At 40.5% G+C, this 25,021-nt stretch overlaps 1 protein-coding gene across 2 annotated transcripts in view; it reads right to left on the bottom strand.

Moving 5' to 3' along the window:
* Positions 1-25,021, bottom strand: part of PXYLP1 (2-phosphoxylose phosphatase 1) — a 62,503-nt gene that overhangs the window by 28,256 nt on the left and 9,226 nt on the right. For both annotated transcript variants that reach the window (XM_065672596.1, XM_065672597.1), the window contains one exon: positions 15,340-15,471. In XM_065672596.1, the coding sequence (XP_065528668.1) occupies positions 15,340-15,418 (79 nt within the window). In that variant the 5' untranslated portion in view covers positions 15,419-15,471. The remainder of the gene's footprint in view (positions 1-15,339; positions 15,472-25,021) is intronic.

Genomic DNA, 25,021 nt, shown 5'->3' with positions numbered 1-25,021 from the left:
CAACATGAAAAGGTAGCTGCAGGACACAGTACACTGAATGCTACTGCCATAATTTGCCTGTGGGTGGTGACCTTTGTTATTTTTTTTTGTCCTGTGTATTTTTTGGATCTTGCAAATAGTGGAGTGGGAAGCTGTGCAACAATGATTACATCATGACTGAAAAAAAGACACTTGGCAGATTTCACATGTGAACTGAACACCAACATAGAGGCCAACAATAATTGTCCAACACTGCAGAAGGAAACATGGCAAAGAAAAATTTCTCAGGAACAAGGACTGCAAATCCTCTGGCTTCAGTGATCGTTTCATTGACAGCAGCTGAGAATGATACAAAAATATGCCCTGTGCAGTAGAGTACAAGACAGTTCGGCAGCTGCTCCTGTTCTCTTCCCTAGCAATCTGTCGCTAACACTTAGCATCTTTGACACTGGCTCTCTGCTGCTGAAACATGCATGCTCCCCTGCATTTATTCTTTAAGGAATTCATTAGCTCTTGCTACTAATCTCTTACTCCTCAAAGAGAAAGTCTGCACAATTGTTTTTTAATATCCTAGATAAAATATTTTTTACCACTTTAAAAGATAGCATACAGTTATATACAGCTTCAGGTGCATGTCGTTGCCTCTTTTTTTTAGGGCTCTTCTTTGACAGGATTAAAATCACAAAATACATAGGTAAAAGCAAACAGATTAAAGGATTTGAAAGTACATCTTTGCCCATCTTTACAAGCATTGCTCCCGTGGTTTCAGAACACCAACTCAGCAGCTTTTGGGGCTGTAACAAATTCTTTACATCTGCTCACTAGTAAAAGCATCTTTCTGTCACCACCCAACAGAGCTGCTTTCTGCACTTCCCAGCAGTATCTCTATGTCTGCACACCTGGGTCAGATAGAGTAATCTCTCTCAAGGGCACAGAAGGCAGAAAACCCCACCATGTCTACAGATCAGCCATAGCCTCTGCAAAGGCACAGGATGAAAACTGTTTAATATGTTAATGTCATCTGTCAAACACAATCCACAGACATCTGCCACTTCTCTACATGAGTGTCCTTCCAAGATAAAAAGCCTTACAAATTCAAATCAATATTTTCACTACTGCATTAAATTAGCAGCTTTCTGTTTCATATCTAATCCCAACTGTTTTCTGTCCACAGCCTGACCTGCTCAGGGAAGTGATCTCAACACCATATGCCACTGCATACTCAAGCCAAGCCAGCTCACTTGTTTGTCCTTGTCAGCACCAGGGCACAGAAAACTGCCATGGGTTTGCTAGCAGTAAAGCCCAGAACATATTTAATACTGTAGAGCCTGACAGATTTTTGTGCTGGGGAAGGCTGTCCAGGCACAGTCATTAACCTTAGAAATTCAGAGCAGCATTCTCTGCATCACAACATTATTGATATCTTTAGGACACTTGCCATAAACCAGCTTAGAGGAAGATGGTGAGTTATTTCTTGTCTCCATCAGTATTAATGTGCGCAGTTGGTAAACCCAAAATTACACCACCTACCTAGGGTTTCCAGCTCTTTTAATCCAACCATCTCACAAAAATCATAAAGGGAGATCACTTCCATTTTCCAAGACTTTACAGTTCACTGCAGTAAATCCACAAAAGCCTCAGTGTTTTAAATACAAACTGCTTAGACCCAACACCATTAAGAAATAAACCACAATGCCATTTAGTATGTGCAAGCACTGCTTTTCTCTTGGTGAGCGAGCTTTGAAAATTTAAAAGGGAAGTAACTTCGGAAACAGAGATTATGATTGAAATCAAAACAAAACAAAACAAAAAAACAAAAAAAAAAACAAAAAAAAAAAAAAACAAAAAAAACCCCAAAACCACAAAAAAAAAAAACAAAAACAACAAAACCCTGCCTGCAGTCACCAAAATCTTCAAAATCAGTAGAGCCTAAGAAACCTCATTAATCACAGAAGACACACAAGCCCAAGAACACACAATAAATTTTCCAAAAATCTCCAGAGTGAAATGATGAGACACTTTGCATTAAGTAAATCTCCGTATTGTTTCAGCAGTGAAAGCCCAGCAAAAGCACAGATAAAAGAACAAAACTGCCTGGAAGATAAATTGCAACAGGAAAATTAAAAGGACTAAGAAGAAACGTGCAGAAAAACTATCTGAAGAATATGAAACAGATACATACAGGAGAACTAGCACATCCATAAAACCGATGGTTTTCAACTAAAATTGCAACAGCACAGTGGGGATTAAGTCAGGCACAAAGTACAGCTCTGAACAACAAACCTATCATCGTATCTAACGTTTAAGCAGTCATCCATGATTTCCTGAAGACTGCACGTAGCCCATAAATGGAGGAATACAACTGCATTATAACCACTGATGTTATGATAGTTTCTTGGTATTCTCACATTGAGACTCTGTGCCTGAACTCTGAACAAGGAGGGAAGAGAGAGTTAGGTCAGAACATTCCTCTGATGAAGATGCAGAACACAAATCTCAAAACAAAGAACAAACAATTTATGTACGAGGAATCCATTTGCAATTAATAGATAGCATTGTCCTAAAAGGTCTAATTAAAGAGGGATAAATCTAATCGGGTATAAATTGACTGTGAATTCTCAGAAAGCTGGTCTAAGAGAGTGGTCAGCAAAGGATTAATAAAGGGCTTGTACTAAAACAAAGCAGGGTGATGAGGCTCTCGTTACCTTCTTAGCTTAAGACACCCAGGTTTTGTTTCAATGCCATAATCTACGAAACATGTAAAAACAAAGGTATAAAGGAAAGCAGCCTATAGCAAGTGGATGAGCAGCTGAGAAATTGCCCATGGAAAAGAAGAAACCTGCAGATGTGACAATCACTTCCCACTGCCCAACCAGCCAGAACAGGGAAGCTCAGCAGAGAGGGTAAAAGAGATGGGCAGAATCAGACCCAGGCGTTCTCTATGCCTTTGCCTGTTCACCAACAGATGAGCAAAGACCAAAGCTGCCCAAAGCACATCTATCTTCCTGGCAGCCCGCAGCTGTGGGGACTGGATCCACACAACTGCCTCTGTAACACTGGAATCTGTTATCCTGGAAAACCCAAACAGGAGCTAGAATGAAAACCCTGCTCAGAGGGGCTGCATTCTTGTGAGCATTGAGGGCTTATACAGCGCAGATTTCACCTGCTTGAACCAAACCTGAATCCCAAACATTTTATGATTATAAAGTATGTAACAGCTTCACATTAAAAATACAACCATCTCTCTTTAGTATTTCTACAAACAAGGCGAATTTCAGAATGTAAAAACAACATTACACATGCTAAAACACAGTTCAGGTCATTATACAACTAACCTATGGAAAAATCCTAGAACAGTTTGGTGGGGTTTTTTGGATTTGAAAGACAGACCTGCCAATCCAAAACATATCTGCCATTACCTGTAAGGCAACTTGACTCAGCATTAGAAAGCTGTGGAAAAGGAACAGAAGAGAACTGCATTACTATGCTTTTGTTGAGTTGATAAGGGTAATACTCCTGAAATTTTAAAAAACAAAAAAGGAATTTGCTAATAAATAAATAATCACCTGATCGAGTGTCTGCTGTGACGGAATAAACTAACTGCTTAGATTGGAAGGGGCCTCTGCAGGTCATCTGTTTCAACACAGACCTCACAGCAGAGCTAACTCCAATCAGGTTGCTCAACGCACTGTGCAGACAACTGTATACAGTTTAAAAGTTACATACATTGGCTAAAACCACCTACAACATAGAACATTAGTAGCCCTACTAACGCTTGGTATGACCAATCAACTCTTAAAAGAAAAAGCCCAGATTTTTTCACTGTCACGTCTTAACTGAACTAACCCATCATCAAGTTTATACACGTTAAAGTACAAACTGCACTTTTCTAAGAAGACTTTCAATTGACACAAGAAGGCAAGTAACTACTGGCTCATAGAAGGAAGAAAAAGTGGCATAGGAATAAGAGGTATACTCCACGTTCAAAAAAACCCCACAATAACAACAAACAAAAACCAAACAAAACCCAGAGCATTTGTTAAAGCTTTACAGAAAATTGGAGGTACTTATTCTATGTACTGCGTCTCAAATTGTTTGCAACTGCAATGCCAGACAGTCCCGAGCAATGGTTCCAAAAAAAACCACTACTGAGTTCATAATAGACTAATACAACATAAGCTCACAGGACTGTAAAATGACTGTAATATCTGAAGAGGTAGGAAAAAACCTACAATAAATCATGAATCATAAGAAGAAAACACTATACAATTATCTTCTATCAGCTCCCCCAAAAGCCAACTGCATTTTCACAGACTTTCATGCAAGACTAGCTATGCACATGGTTGTAAGAGTTCAACTGCAATATAGCTTCTAGCAGCTACATTGGAACATCACTGAACTGCAAAAAAATCTTAGTCCAGGTCACCAGGGAGTACACTCACTTCTTGGGGAGCCTCCTGGCCTCCACAAGGCCCCTCAAGAGGAGGGCCCTTGGCTGAAGAGTGCTTTAGGAGGATCAAAGGCCAGTCTCACATCTTCACACAACAAACCTGTAGGTGTGTCTCACATAATCACAATGAAAAAAATTTAGATCCTTCCTTATTTCATAGTTTACTCTCGTTTACTTTTACAGCCCCATTCTGGTGATAAATCCAAGTATCTTGAGACAGCCAGGCCATGGTGTGTAGAAAGATAAAGGTGTTACCCACATCACTGAAAGAAGCAGATCAGATTTGTTTAAATAAAATACAACTGCATATAACATATGAGTCAGCTTCTGGTGGAACCTCTTTGTGGCATTATTTGCAATTAGAGCAAGAGCCCAGTTTGACAGGATGCAGAAATAGGAAGGATTTAACTACAGCACAGGTATTCCAACAAAGATAGCTTAACTATTAGCAACAAAACAGAGTTCACCTCAAAGTTAAAGAGAGAGAATTAAGATCAATGCATTAGTCTAGGTAAAGGCTGACAAAAAAATTTAATTACTATAAGCACAGCAGTTTTTTTTTTCCTTCTGGGAATATTGATTTTCCTTTGTTTACTATCCATTCAAGACTCAGAAAAATTAATGATAGGTACATGCCTATAAGACCGTCCCTAAAAAAGTCATTGACCCTTTCACATGTTTAAAATGATTGCAAGATGTATCACTATAATTATTAAAAGACTGAAGCAAAAATTTCAACACTTTTAAACTTTCTTGCAGATATTAGGACCAAGACTTCAGCTGGATTTTAAGAGAAATAGCGTTAAAATGCTTATTGTTTTCTAGTCTTGTCTCCTTCTCTCCCTAATATAATCTAACACTGTAGTAAGGGTTTGCAGAAGCCTAACTAGTAACTTGCTGTTAGATTTTGCAAAATATTAGGTTTTACTTAAAACATACCTTTGAAAGATATTGTAACAGCTCACATTAATATCTGCTTAAATACATTTCAAATAATCATCACAAATGAAGCCAAAATATGTATTTAAAGAAGATCTGTGAATTTCTGTAGCCTGCCAGGTAATTTCTATAGGTCAAATGCTGTCTGAAGCAACCTAACCTGACCTATAATTAAAGAAGATATTTAAAAATGATTGATTTATTTTTGTGGGAGAAAATAAGATTGCCCCGCAGTGTCATTGTCAAGTATTCATTGTGTCTCCTCCCCCCTCAAGGCTTAATTTCTGCCTTCTGTAGTATGTAAGATTATCACTTTTGAGAATCACAGAAAAAGTTATTTTAGTATCTCCAGTTACAACATAAAAAGCATCTTTAACAAATATCTGTATATTTACAGTTAGTTTTCTTCATTCACTACTAAAATGTACACAGCCTTGTGTATATTATTTGTGGCTTATTTTTCCCTTTAATCTTAAATTCAGATTAAATCAGCACTTTCAAAAAACCCAGAGCGACTTCTCATTAGTGGAAAATCTGCCATGCTTATAAGCTTGAAGGCAAATTCAGGGAGCGATGTATCTGGTCTCATTTTAATTTTGTACACCGGTAGCACATGACAAAAACAACTTCCCTGCATCAAGAATTCTAAAGTTGTGGCTTTTGAAATACAGTTAGCTGAATAAATCAGGAAAAAGCAATACTCTTAATTTTTTTTCTTCCACTGAAGAAATTATAGTCTTAAAATAAGAAACATGAGTAGCTACTGCTTGTTGGTAAGGAACAGTAAGAGATCGTAGAATCACAGAATGGCTTGGGTGGGAATGGACCTTAAAGCCCATCTAGTTCCAGTCCCTTGCCACAGGCAGGGACACCTTCCACTAGACCAGGTTGCTCAAAGCCCCGTCCAGCCTGGCCTTGAACACTGCCAGGGATGGGGCAACCGCAGCTTCTGTGGGCAACCTGTGCCAATGTCTCACCACCCTCACAGGGAAGAACTTCTTCCTAACATCTAGTCTAAATCTCCCCTCTGTCAGTTTAAAGCCATTCTCCCTTGTCCTGTCACTACATACCCTTGTAAAAAGTCCCTCTTCAGATTTCTTGTAGGCCCCTTTAGGTACTTGAAGACTGCTCTAAGGTCTCCCCAGAGCCTTCTCTTCTCCAGGTAGAACAATCCTAAAATGGTAAGGAATTCACCTTAGAGACATGGTAAGGATATGTATTCTATCCAGAAACAGCTAGAAGCTTGTATTATCTTTTTACTGAATACCTTGGAGTCTTTCCACCCTTCTTCAGAAATTAAGTTTTGGAAAAAAACAACTCACGCATGTTTTTCGCACAGACTTCAGATGTCCCAGCTCCCCTTGGCATCCCACGGCAGTCTCTGGTTATGAGGCTGTGGGTGCAGCTCACACTCCCATTCTGGTTCGAGGTGGGGGAAAGTGGCAGCTCTGCAGTGCCACAGTTACAGCTTCACAACTTAAGGAAGCACATCCTGCTTTGCAGATGGAAAGGCTGAACAGAAATGCTTCACCCCCTCAGCTTCCACCTCTATTCCACCTGCAAGTCCCTGCTGAGCGTTTGACCCTGGCACACACGCACCTGGAGCCTCCACCTCCCCAGACCATCCAGCACCTACTGCGCTACAGCTTCTATTGTGGTAGGAGCTGCAGCGAGCAGTGGTGAGGATACCAAGCTGCAGTGTTGCTCTTGTACAGCTGCACTGAGCCACCAAGCAGGGTGCAAACAGGCTTCCAAGAGGAAGCAACTGCCTCCTACAGGAAACATCCTGGTGGGTTGCATACAGTGCCCACATGGTCCTCATAGAGTAAGAGCTGGCTGCATCACTCAGGCTGACAAAATAAAACTCTACTGCTTTTCCTTGTGGAGAATCCTGATTTCTGTTTCCCATGACTCATCTGTAAAACCAAAACCTCCAGTGCAAAACCAGATGACAAAGTTGAGGGAAGTTATTACTGGAAAAGCAAAATGTCATCTCTAGACATGCTGAAACACCAACACCCAAGCCTGAAGCATCAAGGCAGAAGAAGTTATTTAAAAGAAAAAAAAAAAAGGAATAAAATCAAAAAACCTCCTTACACACCACTTTACATGGGAAGCAGCACCCTGCCAGGGTAGTGGCTGACATCCTAAAAAGCAGTTGCAGGTACCAGAATTCTTTTTATCGAAGACAGGCCTGAGGCACAGAGCAAGGTATTAAAGTAGGGAAACAAACTTCAAGCCAGAAGAGAAGCTCTATATGCAGGATCTGCCTGATAGCCGGGAACTTCATGATTCTGAAGTGCCTGAAGCAGGCAGGCTCAAAAGGAAGGTCTGTAGTTTATGCCTGCCACAGGCTTATATAGCAAGTAAAGAGATGCTTCCCCACTATAGTTTTATAGTTTATAGCTTGTTGACTATTACTTTCTTTAGGCTTTCAGTAAATGTAAACAAAAATAAAAAACAAAGTAAAAGGTATGTGCCTTATTGGGGAAAAAAAAAAAAAGCTGTATTCAATTAAAAAATAAAAGTCTGCAGTCATTGTCAAGTGAGCTTTAGAGAGATTGTATTTGGCATCTTAACAGCTAACTTTTAAATTTTCTTTGTTTGGTTTATTCAAGATAATTCAAAGATAAATAGTTGAAGCATCCTGAGGAGACCCACCTTAAGGCTTCAGCAGTCAGTCACAGATGTTCTAATACAGTGGAAGGTCTGTGCTCACCCAGTAATTGGGTTCTCATGTACTACACCAGTTGTAAGGGAAAAAAAGAAAGCAGCTCTTCAGGCATCCTTGCAACCTCCTGTTCTTGAGCTGACCTAAGAGCTAACCAGTGTAATTAACACTGACAGGGTCCTAAATTACGCCTTTTCCCCTCAGCGTGAGGCTGCAGGACCGCAGCCCTTACAGCACACTTGAATCTAGCTGCACTGATCCATCTCTATTGTAGAGCAACTCCCCCAACCACTGCATTTACAATCCCTTTGCACTGGTCTGGGCATTTTACACAGCATAGAGTATAAAGGAAAAGGCTGCAGTGGTTGAGCTATTCCTCTAGCAAACAAGAATAAAGCATCCCAACTTGCATTCACTGTGTTTGCACAGAAGTGAACTGCCCAGTTTTAGTCAACAGCATTACAGATAATATTTACAGAGACAAAAATACAGCCCACAATCCAGCACAGGTCATTTTTCCATTCTGCAGTTTTTCTGACAAAGCAAACACTGAAGTCTTTTAAGAGAAAAACATTATTCCGTATTAGAACTAACCGAAAAGTCTATCAAAGCCAGTTCTTTTGTCTCTAGTACTGAAGTTTTAAATCATTTTAGAACCATGACCATTTACATGACAGACAAAGAGGGGAAAAATAAAAACATATGTGGAATGATACTGTAAGGAAAACACTTCTCCACTCTTTTGCATAGATCTGCCTGCAAACGTAAAACAGGAGGGAAACAATGACGGTTCCCAAAAAAACTTTAAGCTGTCAGTCATACCTGGTTTAGAAGCCAACCAGCCACCCTTTTCAGTGTGTTTCCCAAACAAACTCTCATCACTATAATTATCCAACAGAGATGACATAGTGTGCTTTCAACCAGCAGTAGAACATATTGGGAGTTTTTAACTTTTAACACTGCATTTTTCTAATCTATTTAAAAATTAGAAAGTACAAAATTCAGAGGTATTTGCCATTCAAGAGGCTTTTCCTCTATTGCTGATCTGGTCCAGATTTCACAATGTACAACATAGAATCATAGAATAGTTATGGTTGGAAAGGACCTCAAGATCATCTAGTTCCAACCCCCCTGCCATGGGCAGGAACACCTCACACTAAACCATCTCACCCAAGGCTTCATCCAGCCTGGCCTTGAACACTGCCAGGGATGGAGCACTCACAGCCTCCCTGGGCAACCCATTCCAGTGCCTCACCACCCTAACAGGAAAGAGTTTCCTCCCTATATCCAATCTAAACTTCCCCTGTTTAAGTTTTAACCCGTTACCCCTTGTCCTGTCACTACAGTCCCTAATGAGTAGTCCCTCCCCAGCATCCCTATAGGCCTCCTTCAGATACTGGAAGGCTGCTATGAGGTCCCCACGCAGCCTTCTCTTCTCCAGGCTCAACAGCCCCAACTTTCTCAGCCTGTCTTCATATGGGAGGTGCTCCAGTCCCCTGATCATCCTCGTGGCCCTCCTCTGGACTTGTTCCAACAGTTCCATGTCCTTTTTATGTTGAGGACACCAGAACTGCACACAATACTCCAGGTGAGGTCTCACAAGAGCAGAGTAGAGGGGCAGGATCACCTCCTTCGACCTGCTGGTCACGTTCCTTTTGATGCAGCCCAGGATACGGTTGGCTTTCTGGGCTGCGAGCGCACACTGCAGCCGGCTCATGTTCATTTTCTCATCGACCAGCACCCCAAAGTCCTTCTCCGCAGGGCCGCTCTGAATCTCATCTTCGCCCAACCCGTAGCTGGGATTGCTCCGACAAACTGAATGTGAGAACACATCTGGCTCCCAGTCTTTCGCTTCAAAGTCCAGGCCACACAATTATATAAAAGATGCCTAGAACCATTAAGATTTGTAAGTTTTTATCAAGTATAAACACCTTTTTAAGGGTCTTCTCTGTGCCTACTAGAAATGGTAAACAACTCTGGCAAAACTATGAAGTTTTCAAACATGCCTCAAATCTCATTTTCATATCATCCACCACATACATTAAGAAACAAAACCTAAGGCATTATTTATGTAAATAGCTTGAAAAAAAAACCTAGGTCTTTTTCAAGAAAATTGCCTTACCCTGCTGCTCCAAGTGAAATACCCAGGAGCCAGCTGGCAGCACCTCAGGCAGGCAAGCCTAGCACCTCATGCAGTGGGACCCAGCATACAAAGAGACCGTACTTGGACCCTCTGCCTTTTGCTCCTGTACAAGGGCATAAAGAGCACAACTGGTCAAGTCCCCCATTGTCCAAAATCTACTTGGCAGAGGACTCTGGCAGAAGGAAGGAAGATACCTTATGGGATACAAAGCAAGTACATCACCTTGAAGAATTACTATTACAGTTAGAAATAAAAGTCCTTTCTCCAACTGTCTGTCAAAATGCAGTGTTCTTACATGTCTCCCTCTTCACAGGATATGAAATGAGGAAGATTTAGCTGGTATTTGATCCAGCAAGCCAATCCAGCACACAGTATTTGACAAATGTGAACTGACTGCTCAGCAGAGCTGTCTTCTGTACCACTGGTACCACAGCAGTGCAGATATAACACAGAGAGTAGCTTTGGCTCTGGTATGAGTGATCCTTGCCAAATGGTCCATGTCCATCCACTGCAATTGTTGGTGGGACAGAATACTTTAAGCATTCAAAGCTGCTTGCTGTCTAGAGAGATTTTGGGGGAAACTGTCTCAATTATTTACCCTGGAAGTTAAAGTGTTAGTATCCATGTAAAGCACTAGTTTTTGGGGAAAAACAACATAAGAAAGCAGACTAGTTTAGATTGGAACTCAGGAACTAAGACAGAAGAGAAAGGGACCATGAACAAACATAAAACAGGACATAGAGTCTTCCATGGACCCTGGATCCATGCCCCGCCTACCACAACTGAAGACTCTGAGGTCCAATCCTAGTTATTTTCCTCAACATTTCTCTCCTCATGTCTAAACCTGAGATGCGACAACTGTTAGCTCTGAAACAATTGCCTGGGGAGTTTGTTTTACAAGGAAGGACAGACTTACATTAGGACTGCCAACACAACACCTATCCCCTCCACTTCACTATGGCTGCAGGAATCACTGCTCACTAAGCAATTTCAGACCCTTCACAGCATAGCTGATGAAAGTAAACCAGCATTGATTTCTGCCTGCCTGGTGGCGAATTGCTGCAAGCAATTCCTGAACTCTCACAGCTCAGGCATGGGACAGACTGTAATCTTGTCAGCCATCCCAGTGGGGGCTGTTCATAACGTTGAGTCAGAACCTACAGAAAACCAGCTGAACATGGCCTTCACCACTCCCTTTACTTCAGACTCAGCTACATCTCACAAGTTTGGCTTCAGATTACCACAGTTCCACATGTAGACAAGAGGGGATATAATATCCAGCATTTATAGGAGTGATGCTCTGCCCTAAAGCAGAAGTTTAAAAAAGAAAGATATGTACCATTTGTATAATTATGCCTCTACTGTTACTGATTCACATTTGTAAACAAACAAATGTAGCACCGAAAGGAAGAAATATTTTCAACATTCACTGCTTAGAAAAGCCCTCCTCCAGAAAGCTGTGCACTGCTTGCTAATGGAGAATCACAATCTCACAATGGCATCAAACATCCATTTCCACTCCAAATGTTTCAGGAGGTAGCTCCCTTCAAACAAAGCAAAACAAACAAAAAATCACTGCCTTGGGCATTTTCCCAAGCCTAAAAGTATAAACTCTCATTTTTATTCCATAATCTGCCACAAATTATAGAATCATTCAGGTTGGAAAGGACCTTTAAGATCATGGAGCCCAATCATTAACTGGGCACTGCCATGTCGATCAATGAACCATGTCCCTAAGCACCTCATCTACACATCTTTTAAATGCCTCCAGGGATGGTGGCTGAACCACTTCCTTGGGCAGCCTGTTCCAGTGCTTGACAACCCTTTCAGTGAAGAAAGGTTTCCTAAGATTCAGTCTAAAACCTCCCCTGGTGCACCCTGCGGCCACTTCCTCTCATCCTGTTGCTTACTTGTGAGAAGAGACTGACCCTCACGTCGCTACAACCTCCTTTCAGGTAGTTGTAGAGACAGCAGTAAGGTCTCCATTCAGCCTCCTTTTCTGCAGACTACACAATCAAAGAATCATAGAATCGTTATAATAGTAATCCCAGTTCCCTCAGCTGTCCTTCATAAGACCTGTGCTCCAGACTCTTCACCAGCTTCACTGTTCCTTGGATCTGCTCCAGCACCTCAGTGTCTGTCTTGTGAGAGTCCCAAACCTGAATGCAGTATTCGATTATTATAAAGCAGTATGATCACATTTTTTATCCAGGCAGCTCAGAAGGGATCAAAATTTCAAAACTGAATTTTACAGTCTGAAGAAAAAGAAAAGAAGCATTTTGCTTTCAGAAAAAAACCCCAACAACAAAAAACCCTTAATAAATAAAACAAGAGTACACTACTACCAATTTGTGCAGCAGCAAGAATCAAACTGTGAGGGATGCATGGCTCTATACTATGTTATGTGTTAAGAGGAAGAGATTCAGTGCAAGGAAAGACCTTCAATATGGCAATATGAAACAAATGGTAAATACAGACCTACGAAGTACATAGTGTCTATATCTATGTAGTATGTAGTGCCTAAGTAGCGCTAGACACTTAAAAGTTCCCGTCCTCCAATGCTCTATTGCAGTAAAGTGCTCCATATCATGCAGTATCAGAGCGGCTGACAGATGTTTTCTGATGGATGTTATGGGGGTTACTGCTTTACTGAGTCAGCTTTTGGGTCACCATGCGCTAGTACTTAACCCACTTCTATCAAAACTGCAATTTTATGCATTTATATTAGTCGTGGAGATTGACTAAACATTCTGCCCTAACACAGTACTGAAACTACACTTCCTTAAATATGTGCATGCCCATTTCATTATAAGCTCAAATTCAGAACCAAGTGTTTTCTTAATTTAATGTTAAACTAGTCAGGAACTGTAACTTGGAGAAGACTTAAAAATGTACACCTATGTTTAATCTGAAAGCAGCTCATCAAACACTTGTAGACTCTTAAGATAATTTTGCAGATAGTGGATTGTTTTGTGGTCAGAGGGGAAAAACTGGTTTTGGCTTTAAGACTTTGGTTTGTTTTTTAAATTCTCCAAATTCCTGCTGGTTTCCATAATAGTTTTATATGGTGATAGAAGAAGAGAGCTTTGTCTTTCCTCTGGAGATGGCCTTTGCTCCGAGTATGAAGAAATTGCTCTACAATCTGAAGGTAGTAGAAGTTAAAATATCAGATTACCTCTATGCTTTAAACTACTTGGTTTCTGCTAGCCTTTATTACAGTTCTCATTATGTAGAAATCTCTACATGTATTTTGGTATTGGCACTAAGCCTCATGATGTCTGCCTGCTGTACCTTAAGTGCTTTTTAAAGCACCCCCTCAAACATCTTCTGCACTCGTACAAATGTTATCTTCTAATTCACTGAAAAATAACTTCCTCTTTTGATAAAATGTGATTCACACACCTGCAAGTCTGGTGATGACACCAAGCTGTGCGGTTCGGTTGATACACTGGAGGGGAAAAGATGCCATCCAAGAGGGACCTTGGTACGCTTGAGAGATAGGCCAGTGCCTCCCGTATGAAGACAGGCTGAGAAAGTTAGGGCTGTTCAGCCTGGAGAAGAGAAGGCTGCGTGGAGACTTCACAGCAGCTTTCCAGTGGGGCTACAGGGATGCTAGAGAGGAACTCTTTATTGGGGACTGTAGTGATAGGATAAGGTGTAACAGGTTCAAACAAACTGGGGAAATTTAGGTTACATACAAGGAAGAAGTTCCTTACAGTGAGGGTGGTGAGGCACTGGACGCCCAAACACGTTGTGAATGCTCCACCCCTGTCAGTGTTCAAGGTCGGACATGGGCTTGAGTGACCTGGTCTAGTGTGAGGTGTCACTGACATGGCAGGGGGTTTGGAACTAGACGATCTTAAGTTTCTTTCCAACCCTAACCATTCTGTGATTGTATATGCATACCTCCTTATCTTTAAATAAAGGTCATGTTTGTTAACAATGCGCTTTCATATTTCTGTTGAAGTGTTGAACATCCTCTAGGATATTCAAACTATACACAATTTCCTAACCAACCAGGCAACATCAAGGCCAGAGCCATAGAAAGCCTAATGGACAGAACAAGCTGCAATCAGACCCAGTGGCATGCACCCACAGGAGGTTGAAAAAGCAATTTGGTGACATAAGTCCCCATATTACATGCAGATGGGTTTAAATACACACAAAACCCCCCAGCATAAACCTACAATGTTTCTTCCTCTGCCTTCCTCCCTCTTCCCCCCCCCCCTTTTTTTTTTCCAAGTTGTCCATCATATGCAAAAGACACATTGTAAATCTAAAGTAATCCTCTGTGTCTGGGTTTGTTTGGAGGTTTTTCACAATATGAAAAAAAGCACAGAGCAGTAGGACCACACTCTTACATTAAAACACAGTGCAACAACAACAAATAATAATATTATCCTGTACTATGGATAAGCATTTTCCTTGCCTTCTAAGAACAACTGATTACATCAACATGTATTAGTACATACCGGATTACACAAAACATGGCTTTACCTAGCAAACGTTATCATTCATGAACTAGGTGATAGCAGTCACCTGGCACGTTTATTAACAGACATTAACCTGCATTCAGCACCACCTTCTTGCCTAGTCATCAATAAGTGACAGCCCTTCTGGACTGACCCCTGGTTAATTGATCCAAAGCACGACATAAGAAAAATATAGATGAAAGATTCATTAACTTTTCTTCAAACTGGCCACTTCTGATAAGCCAATTCCACTTTTCAAAGTTTGTGTGAGGGTACAAGTAAGAAAAAGTTCCAACACTCAATCCTCTCACAGCAGTTTTCTCAGTCTCTTCTGGTCTGATGCAATACAGAATAGGAATTGCAGCAGTTTTTGCTCAAATGTGTTTTGTCTCTTTAATGGGAGCATTCAATCACATTCAATTACTTAACTGCACTACAAAATTAAGATTTTTTTTTTTCTGAGATAGCCTGATTTGAAAAGTCTCTAGATCGTATAGATTTCTAGATAGCACATAAAACTATCTTTATTCTTACATTTATTTTCCTGCTTGGGAAAAAAAACCCAAACACACAACAACCAAATATTCAAATACAAGAAGAATGTTTAAATAACATGTAAGCATGGCTATTTTTAAACACACCTACAGATGACCATACACAGGAAACAAAAGGGGAGGACACTTACAGAATTGTAGACTGAGGCTCAAAAAGGCTAATAAGGCTGCCAAAGCCAGCAAGAACAGAAAACGGTTTCGGAAAAGCATTATTATTCGTTCTGCTTTCTCTTCATGGTTTCATCTTCATATATCAGTGGTTCCTGCAAACAAAAAAACATTGGCTAACATATTTCAGATGTGGAAGCATCACCTAAAGCAAAGAAAATTCAAATACCCTTTTGACAGTGTCAGTTAATTTTTTTAGGGCAAGCACATGAGGCAATTCGAATTGGCAACATTAAGTTTTTTAGTTGTCTCCCCTCTAGTTATGAGATTAACTATATTTCCACAAGACAGAACTTTCAAGTAAACAAAAATAATGCTATTTCCAATAAAATCAAGTTTTCTTCTGCTAACACAAGGTTAATGCTTATGTCATAGCTTTATCAACAGTTCTTTATCAGAAGTCTCTTGCCTCTGTGCAAAGCAAATCACCACAAGAATGTTATTATTATTAGTATTATTATTACTGGCTGGATGGCCATACACAAAGAGTTGTAGTCAAAGGCTCAAAGTCCGGCTGGAGACCAGTAATGAGTGGTGTCCCTCAGGGATCGGTGTTGGGACCAGTCTTGTTCAACATCTTTGTCGCTGACATGGACAGTGGGATTGAGTGCGCCCTCAGCAAGTTTGCCGATGACACCAAGCTGTGCGGTTTGGTTGATATGCTGGAGGGAAGGGATGCCATCCAGAGGGACCTTGACACGCTTGTGAGCTGGGCTGATGCCAGCCTTAAGAAGTTTAACCATGACAAGTGCAAGGTCCTACACCTGGGTGGGAGCAATCCCAGGCACAGCTACAGGTTGGGCAGAGAAGAGATTCAGAGCAGCCCTGAGGAGAAGGACTTGGGGGTGTTGGTCGATGAGAAAATGAACATGAGCTGGGTTCAGTGTGCGCTTGCAGCCCAGAAAGCCAACCGTATCCTGGGCTGCATCAAAAGGAGCGTGACCAGCAGGTCGAAAGACGTGATCCTGCCCCTCTACTCTGCTCTTGTGAGACCCCATCTGGAGTATTGTGTGCAGTTCTGGTGTCCTCAATACAAAAAGGACATGGAACTGTTGGAACAAGTCCAGAGGAGGGCCACGAGGATGATCAGGGGACTGGAGCACCTCCCGTATGAAGACAGGCTGAGGAAGTTGGGGCTGTTGAGCCTGGAGAAGGGAAGGCTGCGTGCAGACCTCACAGCAGCCTTCCAGTACCTGAAGGGGGCCTATAGGGATGCTGGTTAGGGACTCTTCATTAGGGACTGTAGTGACAGGACAAGGGGTAATGGGTTAAAACTTAAACAGGGGAAGTTTAGATTGGATATAAGGAAGAAATTCTTTGCTCTAAGGGTGGTGAGGCACTGGAATGGGTTGCCCAGGGAAGTTGTGAATGCTCCATCCCTGTCGGTGTTCAAGGCCAGGTTGGACAGAGTCTTGTGTGGGATGGTTTAGTGTGAGGTGTCCCTGCCCATGGCAGGGGGGTTGGAACTAGCTGATCTTAAGTTCCTTTCCAACACTAACTATTCTATGATTGTAAGAGCTCTCAAGAGCAATTTGGTAAATCAACCCTAGAAACAAAACAATCCTACAACATGTTAAAAAGATACACACACACTCTCTTAAATATATGTTAAAAACGGCTAACTGGTAGCCTAACTTTAAAATGGCTTTCTAACTGGTAGCCTAACATTTTACTGATACAAAGTTCACAATTCTTATTTAAGAAAATGAGGAGTAAGTAAAATTACCAATGCCACTACACAGAAAATGGAAAAATTCTGCATAATAACATCTTTAAACAACAGTTTTGACAAGGATCAGAACAATATATTTCAAATTAACAGTTTTTAATAGAACTTCATAACTTAAATAACTCATTGCAAAAGTTTAAGAAAAACAAAACAACCCCCCCCAAAACCCAATGAAAAAACCAAAAGAACCCCAAGACAAAACAAAAACTGAACAAAACAAACAAACAAAACACCACAGAAAACAACAACCAAAAAAAATCCCACCAAAAAGAAACCCCAACCAGGACAAAAGATCCCCAACCCTCTCCTGAAAATACCCAAACAAGAAGGACTGTTAGTAAAATCAACAATTTTCCTTGCAAAATGTCATCCCAAAGTGCACAGAATTTGCTGAAGTGCTCTGTTTGCACAGATACCCATTTTCCACTGGAAAATGGCTCTACGTTAAGAGATGGGGTGTTTGTCCCCCTTTTTCTTCTTTCTTTTCTAAACAACCAGCTGCTCTTATGTGCAAGAGGTGCCTTTTCCTAGCCTGTTGCAGGAAATTGCTTAGTCTTGAAAGCAATATTCTGAGATAGCCAGATCCTTTGAACTGAGCTCTGTTCATGACAGCACATTCAAACATGTTGACAGAAAATAACTTGTTTTCTCCCAATGACTGGATTTTTTTTTTTTGCTCTGGCACTTCTTTGCTTACAGAAAGAGATTTCTCCTGCTTCCTTCCTGCTTTTGAGAATGAAAAGGCTTACATGTACATGTAATTAATACATAATTTGTTTATAAAAACTCTTCTGCTCTCCAAAAACTATCTTACCAAGATTTCTCTGAGTGCTTATAACTGATGTAAAATCACAATCTCAAAATTCAGATCCAACCCCCCCCCTTAATTTCCTCATTAGTATTTGAAAATGACTCATGTCTCACTGAACTTATTTTATCTACTGTAGTTAGTCTTAAGAAGAGTTGTGGGATCTACAAGTTGGCCCAAGGTGACTTCCACAGTGAGAAACAATGGAACCCAAAGCATACGTGGTGATCTTTCAGAAATGAAGGCGGTGGGGCTTGCAGTAAGTGAAATGTATTATGCATGTGCATTTTGCAGGATTGAGGTCTTTTCATCTCATTTCACTTGGAGAACTATCTTTACAGCTTTTGGAAACTGGAAAAATGGAAAGAACTGAAGATTCTGAGAAGCAAGAAACCAGAACTATTACAGTATTTTTCCAAAATGCCAATAGCACCATAAATGGCATCTGCAAACAGTAATAAAGTTAAAAAAAAAAAGAGACAGAAGGAAAAATTTTAACAGTCTCTGTTTCATAAAATCGCAGCTCATCCTGGAACATCTTAGTGAAAGGTATGTTGAAACTAAACTGAACTAACCCACTGAAACTAAACAAAGCTGCAAAGAGTAGAAGTTATAAGGATTAGTGTATACAAAAACACCAGGAGAGAATAAAGCAGTTAAACCAAACAGATGGAAGAACAGAAAGGGAACCACAGGAAAAAGCAAAATTAGACTGAGCAGGAAGGAGAAGGTAAAATCTGTTAAAAAGCTCTTAGGAACAAGAGGTCTTGCGCACTGTCAGTGCTCATTAATACTGCTGCTGCATAAAAAAAGCTGCTATAAAAAAGGAAAAAATACAAGACTGGAAAAAAGGAGATCATACACACCTGATATTAGCAAGATGTTTTAGAGGAAAAAAATAATTAGCTTTAAACCTTAATTGCAAGATCAAAAGTTGTTTTAAAACATAATGGTTTAAACACAGTATTGAAGAAATTATAAACAAAATTGAAAGATTTAAATATACTTTGGCCCACTAACAAATTAAAAGTTGCTGTGCTACAACTTAGGAGGAACAGGAACAGCTCCTGTTCAGTAGTTGTTAAATAAGAGCCTGCCAATAAAATCTGTTATCAGCTCCTACTTGATATCTAGTTACCAGGCATCACATGGGTGTATGTAAGACCAAATACTGAAGCCTCTGCCTCAGTGTCCTGGTGTACCTTGCTGGCACACAAGGTACTCCTTGGGACAAGCAGCACTTAGCCAGCACATATTAAGTCAAGGCAGAGTAACAAGTATTGTGGGTACTCACCGAAGTGAGCATTTGTAAGCTAAAAGTGATAACACTGAGCCTGGGGGTGGGTGCGTGTGTGGAATAAAAAGCTAACCAACCTTATCTCCCCACAAAACTATTTTTATATGCGGACAGATCAAAAAACCAACCACAGAGCAAAAGACATTGTGGGGCTTCAGAATATACTACCACATAGCAAGAGGCTGCAGGGTTGCTGAGCATCTGCTGCTAACATGACATTTAGAGAATACTGATCTTTAACTATTTACTCTGCACACAGGCCAGAGTGCAGGTCACGCCCCAGCCTCACCATCACTGTGCTCTAAGCCCTCAGTACTCAAAGGTCAATTCTATCTACAGCTGACAACACCACCTTGCTGTTCTCCAGGCACTGGTTCTTTGTTTTGGAGATAAGGAAGTGTTACTGCTTTTAAAGGTAAGCACCATACTGCTGCAGAAGAGGCAGAACTCAGCACTGGGAGCTCAGCTCATGAGAGGCAGCATTCTGATGTGTGCCAGAAAAGCAGTGATTTATGCTCATCCCTTAAAACAGGTCTTTTGCCCAAGGCCAAAACAGCCTCAAGTTGCATCAGGGGACATTTAGACTGGATATTAGGAGAAATTTCTTCACTGAAAGGGTTGTCAAGCACTGTAGCAGGCTGTCCAGGGAAGTGGTTCAGTCACCATCCCTGGAGGTATTTAAAAGAGGTGTATAGATGTGGTGCTTTGGGACATGGTTTAGGGGTGGACTCGGCAGTGTTAGATTAATGGCTGGACTCCATGATCTTAAAGGTCCTTTCCAACTTAAATGATTCTATGATTCTACATTTTCTATGAATGCAGGACTTGATAAAAATTGCTTACAGACCCCCAAACTTTTTTCAGGAACACCATTATAAGCATGACACACATAACCAGTCTAGATATTCTGAAGAACAGTTGTTAATAAAGTATCCTGTATCAAAATGCAGATATATAAGAGGCTACTTCTTAGCCACCTTTTGCAGCATACAGACCTACTCACAGAATTTATCTGTTAAACATGAACCAGCTCATCAAAACATGCCAGAATGACTCACAGCATTAGAGCACCCTCAGCTTGGGCATAGTTTAGTGAACACCTATGCAGTTCCAAATAATTCCAAGATTCCAAGAGGGTCCTCCAGACAGTCCTTGCCTGTGGTGTTCGCTATATGACCCCATCTTTTGTGCATACTCAGTTGTCTTATACAAGTCTGATAAGCATGTTCCAAAGTCCCGTGGAAGCTTATCAGCCTCGAACAAGGAGATCAGAACAGTCCCACCTACAGGGTATCGAAAACCAACATCCTTGTTCTTTGCTCTGTTCACAGTCATTCTTGGAAAGCTTTCCATGACTGAATGCAAGCAATGTTTGGGACAAACTCAGTTTCTTGTTCTGACTCTACACAAAAGGGCCAACATGTGCTAATGGAAGGTGCTAAGATATTACGTGCTCACACAAGGGTAAAAATAGTTTTACCACTGACAGCAAGGCCAGACAGCTTAGCCAAGCCTCTGGAGGGCTCTTGGAAAAATCTGACCAAATCACATTCTCCATTTTAGGCCATTTCACAGGAAAAGTTGGAACCTACCTAGAAAGGCTGTGACAGCAGCATGTCTGCTAAGAGCCCAGGCTGAGCATGCAGCTCCCAGTAGACCAGCTGGCATGACTAGCCTAGTTTTTGTTCAGCACTAGCTGGGTATTGCTAGCTAGAGCTCCACATGGAACCTCCCACCCAGCAACCCCTCCTCCTGTGCTAAATAGACATTTTCTGCAGGGTTGACTAGTTAAGCTATTTGTTTTGATTATTTTAAGTCTGGCCGTGAACATAACCTGACATCAATGCTTTCAATGCACTTGCGAGGTTAGACCTGACACTCAACCACCACTGCCAAACTTCTGTGCCAACTAAATGATACTGTTACATCCTCAAAATCACCTGTATCCATCTAGAATACAAACCTGCTATCTAGCATGAAGCGTAAGCACATTACACTGACTCACCATGACAGCTTAAATGAATTTACTTGATTAAAATAGCCTGTCTCCATAAATAATCAATAGTACTCTTCTAAGTCTGCCTCAATAAAATTAGTGTATTTATCTGATGTAGTACACCAGAGTGACATTGTCCACTGAAAAAAAAAAGCAAGCAAAAAGGGCTGTAGTGAAACAGCAAAGAGAAATGGTGGCTTTGTCTAAAAAGGAAGGTAGCATGAAGTCTCTAACAATATTCTATATTCCATAGTCAGATACAGGTATATTTTGTAGCAAGGCTCTGTAGCCTAGGAGGGAGAGCAAAAAGCCAACAGACAACATAAGGTTGATCTGGAGTAACATTCATATATGGTTTTAGAAAAAGTCATAGTAGGACACAGGGACCCACTCACTAGTGTGATGTCTCTACAATGCAGAGGAGAGTTTTTAACTGTAATTGCTTTTTGATGCATCTTTTATCTTTCATCTACATCTGCAGGCTTATTTTCTGACAAAATCTGTTTTGAAGACATCCGAAATTAAGTTGACAGCTCCTTATACAATTATAATGAAGAATTCTGCCTTTACTTTCACTCTAACTCGTGATGCTCCATCAGTTATTCTCCAGCCATTTGGCAGCAGACTACCAGGCAGTATATTTTTCATCTACTAAAACCCGCAAGTCCAGCATCCAGACATTCTCTGATAGCTGGAGAATTTCATACTCTTGAATTGGAAATTGGGAGAATATAGTTGTGTCAGCAAGTGGCATGAGCCAAAGCTTTTCTTTGGTGCTTCAAGGGATTTTCTCTTTTTCCTGCAGGAATGAAAAATAGTGGCTGGGATCGTGTGGTCATGATCAAGTTGACCAGCGCTACAAAGATCTATAGCAAGCACCAGAGCAGAAAGGAAACTGGAACACTCAGCAGCACCAGTTCTCTGGTTCACACGACCTGCTTAGTTACTCATGCTTGTAATCATCACATTGAGGAAAGCCTCATAAAACCCCTGCAGCAATTTCAACTGGACATATGATTCCTGCAACACTGAAATTGTAGTTTGCATAGCATCATGAAGTGACAAAGCTAGCATCTGCGATATTGTTGCTAGTAATTCATTTTCCCATCAGAACCAAACAAATATTCATTTTTTTAAAAAAAGCATTTATGAAAAATAGGTCACATCACTTGGTGTAAAAAACCACATTTCTAAGAAATGTAGAACTAGCTCATCATTGAAAAAAATCAAATAAAGCCCGCTCAGTAACGTTACTCATGTAAGCCTACTCCATGACTTAAGCTAGAAGTTTGTAACCACATGAAACGCAGAACTTGGCTGGAAGTATAAACAGGTCAGCAGCCTCATGGAAAAAAAAAAAAAAAAAAGAAAAAGAAGAAAAACAAAACCAGGTGATATAAAGAAAGCCAGGGTAAAAAAGGCAACATGTACTACTCCATGGTAGTCCTGCATGGAAACAGCAAGAAGCAGCACCTACCCATGACAGCATAGCTACATGTCAATATGTAAAAACTAATAGCCACTTAAACTTTATTTTCAAATCGCTTAAAATTTTTGCAGCAAGCATCTGATATATATATATATATAAAAGAACAACTAAGTTGTAAAGTTTAATATATTTTACTATTTAGAACATTAAAATACCTAATTTTCTCTTTTCTCTGATTCCAAGTTTGTTCCTTATCTATCTAGTCAGTTCTAAACTCCTCATACAGGCACAGCTGGTCTTGAGATGTACAAAAGCTTTTGAACATGGGACAGCACTATTGCCCAGTCTGTCAAAGCAACCAACACAAGCTCTCACTTCATTATAGCTAAGGGATCAAATAAAGCTCTTACTCAAAAAAAAAAAATAGCCCCTCTCGACAGAACTTGTTTTTTCACTGTACAGCAAATTTACTGCTGGATTTAATAAGTAAAGGTGAGGAGTTGCTTAGCATTCAGAAGTGATGAAGGGACCATTAGCCATACTGAGATTTGACCATATCATGAAGATAATCCACTGTTCTGAAAAGGTCCACTTGACGCTGAGATCTCAGCTTTTAAGTCTCAAGGTGCACAGGCAGATAACGTGGTGAATATCTTAAACATCTCTTTCTCCTAACCAGCTTTCAGGTTTGAGCAGGACTGTCATACAGTTTTATACTGGAAAATCTGAGAAAGCAGTCTTCAGCTTATAACCTTCGAAGGACAGTTTCCTGTTTTTCAATCACTGTTATGAGTTTCCTTCTTTCAAGGATCAGCAACTGAGAGAGGCAAGCAGAACAAGTTTTTACATAGGTTAGGTTTGCATCTGATTTTTGTCAGTCCACATCCTTTAGAATATATTTCTTTTATTAAAATTAGAACCTACAAGTCTGTGGATCTCTTAAAATTGAGTAATAAACAGTCATGCAGAGACATCTCTATTCAACTTATGTTTAGTGCATTCATGTTTAGCTAATGCAATGTAACGTTGCAACATTATAACTACTCTGTATGGGTTTCCTGGCACTGTAAGTTGATTTATTTTGCAGCCAGAGATATGTTTTCTTGAACTGGGGTCGGAGTGAGGAGGGGAAAATAAGTGTGGGAACTGTTAAGAAGCATGAAAAGATACTACAGTGTTTGATTATTTTATCTTTTTCACACTTCTACAGAACATAAAGTCGGCGTATCAGTTTATCTCTCCTGTACTCCAACCACTAATCACCTTGCAAGGAACCCCTTCTAAAACCGAATACTTCCGACAATTCAAACAATAGGCTTTGGAAGAAATGCCATAATTAAATACTATAATTGTGACTTTTATTCAGTAACATTTCAAAGTCACACTTTAAAAGACCTGAATTCCCCTAAAAGTATTTTTTTTTAATCTAGCACAGTAATTTTTTACATGAAATCAGTAAAGGGTATCACTACTGCAGTTATTTCTACAACATCGATAGCTCCTAGGACTATTAAGAAAAATATAAGAACATGCATAAACTAACTTAGCTATTAAGGAAACTATATTGCCAAAATAGAAGGTACTGTAAACAGATAATTCCTTTGGGATGATGCCATTCCCCTAGACCACCCTTTTCCTTCTCCAGTCCGTCTTCTATTCCTAAAATTATCAATATATGTGAGAGAAGTTATGAACAGCTGTAATTCAAATACAATTTATATGTCGTGCACATCCTTCCCTTAAAAAGAAAGAAAAACATTTTAAATTTAGTCTCCTTTCTGTCTCTTCCCAGAACACTTACCCTTTAGAGGTTCAAGTTGGAGACAGTTTGCTGCCTTCAAGCCCAGGCTCTGGCAGCATCCTGAGAGGCATTTTTGCTCCTACCAGCTTCACTAGTCTATTTATAAAGAACATAAGTGTTCCCACCAGCCGGGACACAAAGATGACATGCCCCTGCTGGGAGGAATTTACAAGAGTCTAAATTAGCTCTAACTGTAAACAAAGAGGAAAAGCAGGATTATACATAGAAACAATTATGGAATATTTACTGCGACCTGTCTGTAGTCTCCTTTATGTTCTACTTTGTGCCAGATTTAGACACCTCTTTAGATCAGACCACAAAGTGATGGTCAGCATCAAAATTCATGCCTGCCAGCTCATGCATTCTCTCTCTTTCGATTTGTACTTTTAGTCATACTTGTTAGTCAGTGATGCTCTGCCACGTCACTTCACTGAGCCAAGACAAGAACCTCTCCTGCTGAATTCTGCTCCACATTATGGGAAACACACAGGTAAAGCTCCACGCTGCACCCACAGAAACCTGCGAACTGCAGTCCTTCAGTAGACATGCATGTTGGCAATGACTGTATGAGTACTACCTTCTCCA

Source organism: Lathamus discolor, chromosome 3 (genome assembly GCF_037157495.1).
Source record: "Lathamus discolor isolate bLatDis1 chromosome 3, bLatDis1.hap1, whole genome shotgun sequence".
NCBI classification, from domain to species: domain Eukaryota; kingdom Metazoa; phylum Chordata; class Aves; order Psittaciformes; family Psittacidae; genus Lathamus; species Lathamus discolor.
This window is presented reverse-complemented; position numbering and strand designations above follow the sequence as displayed.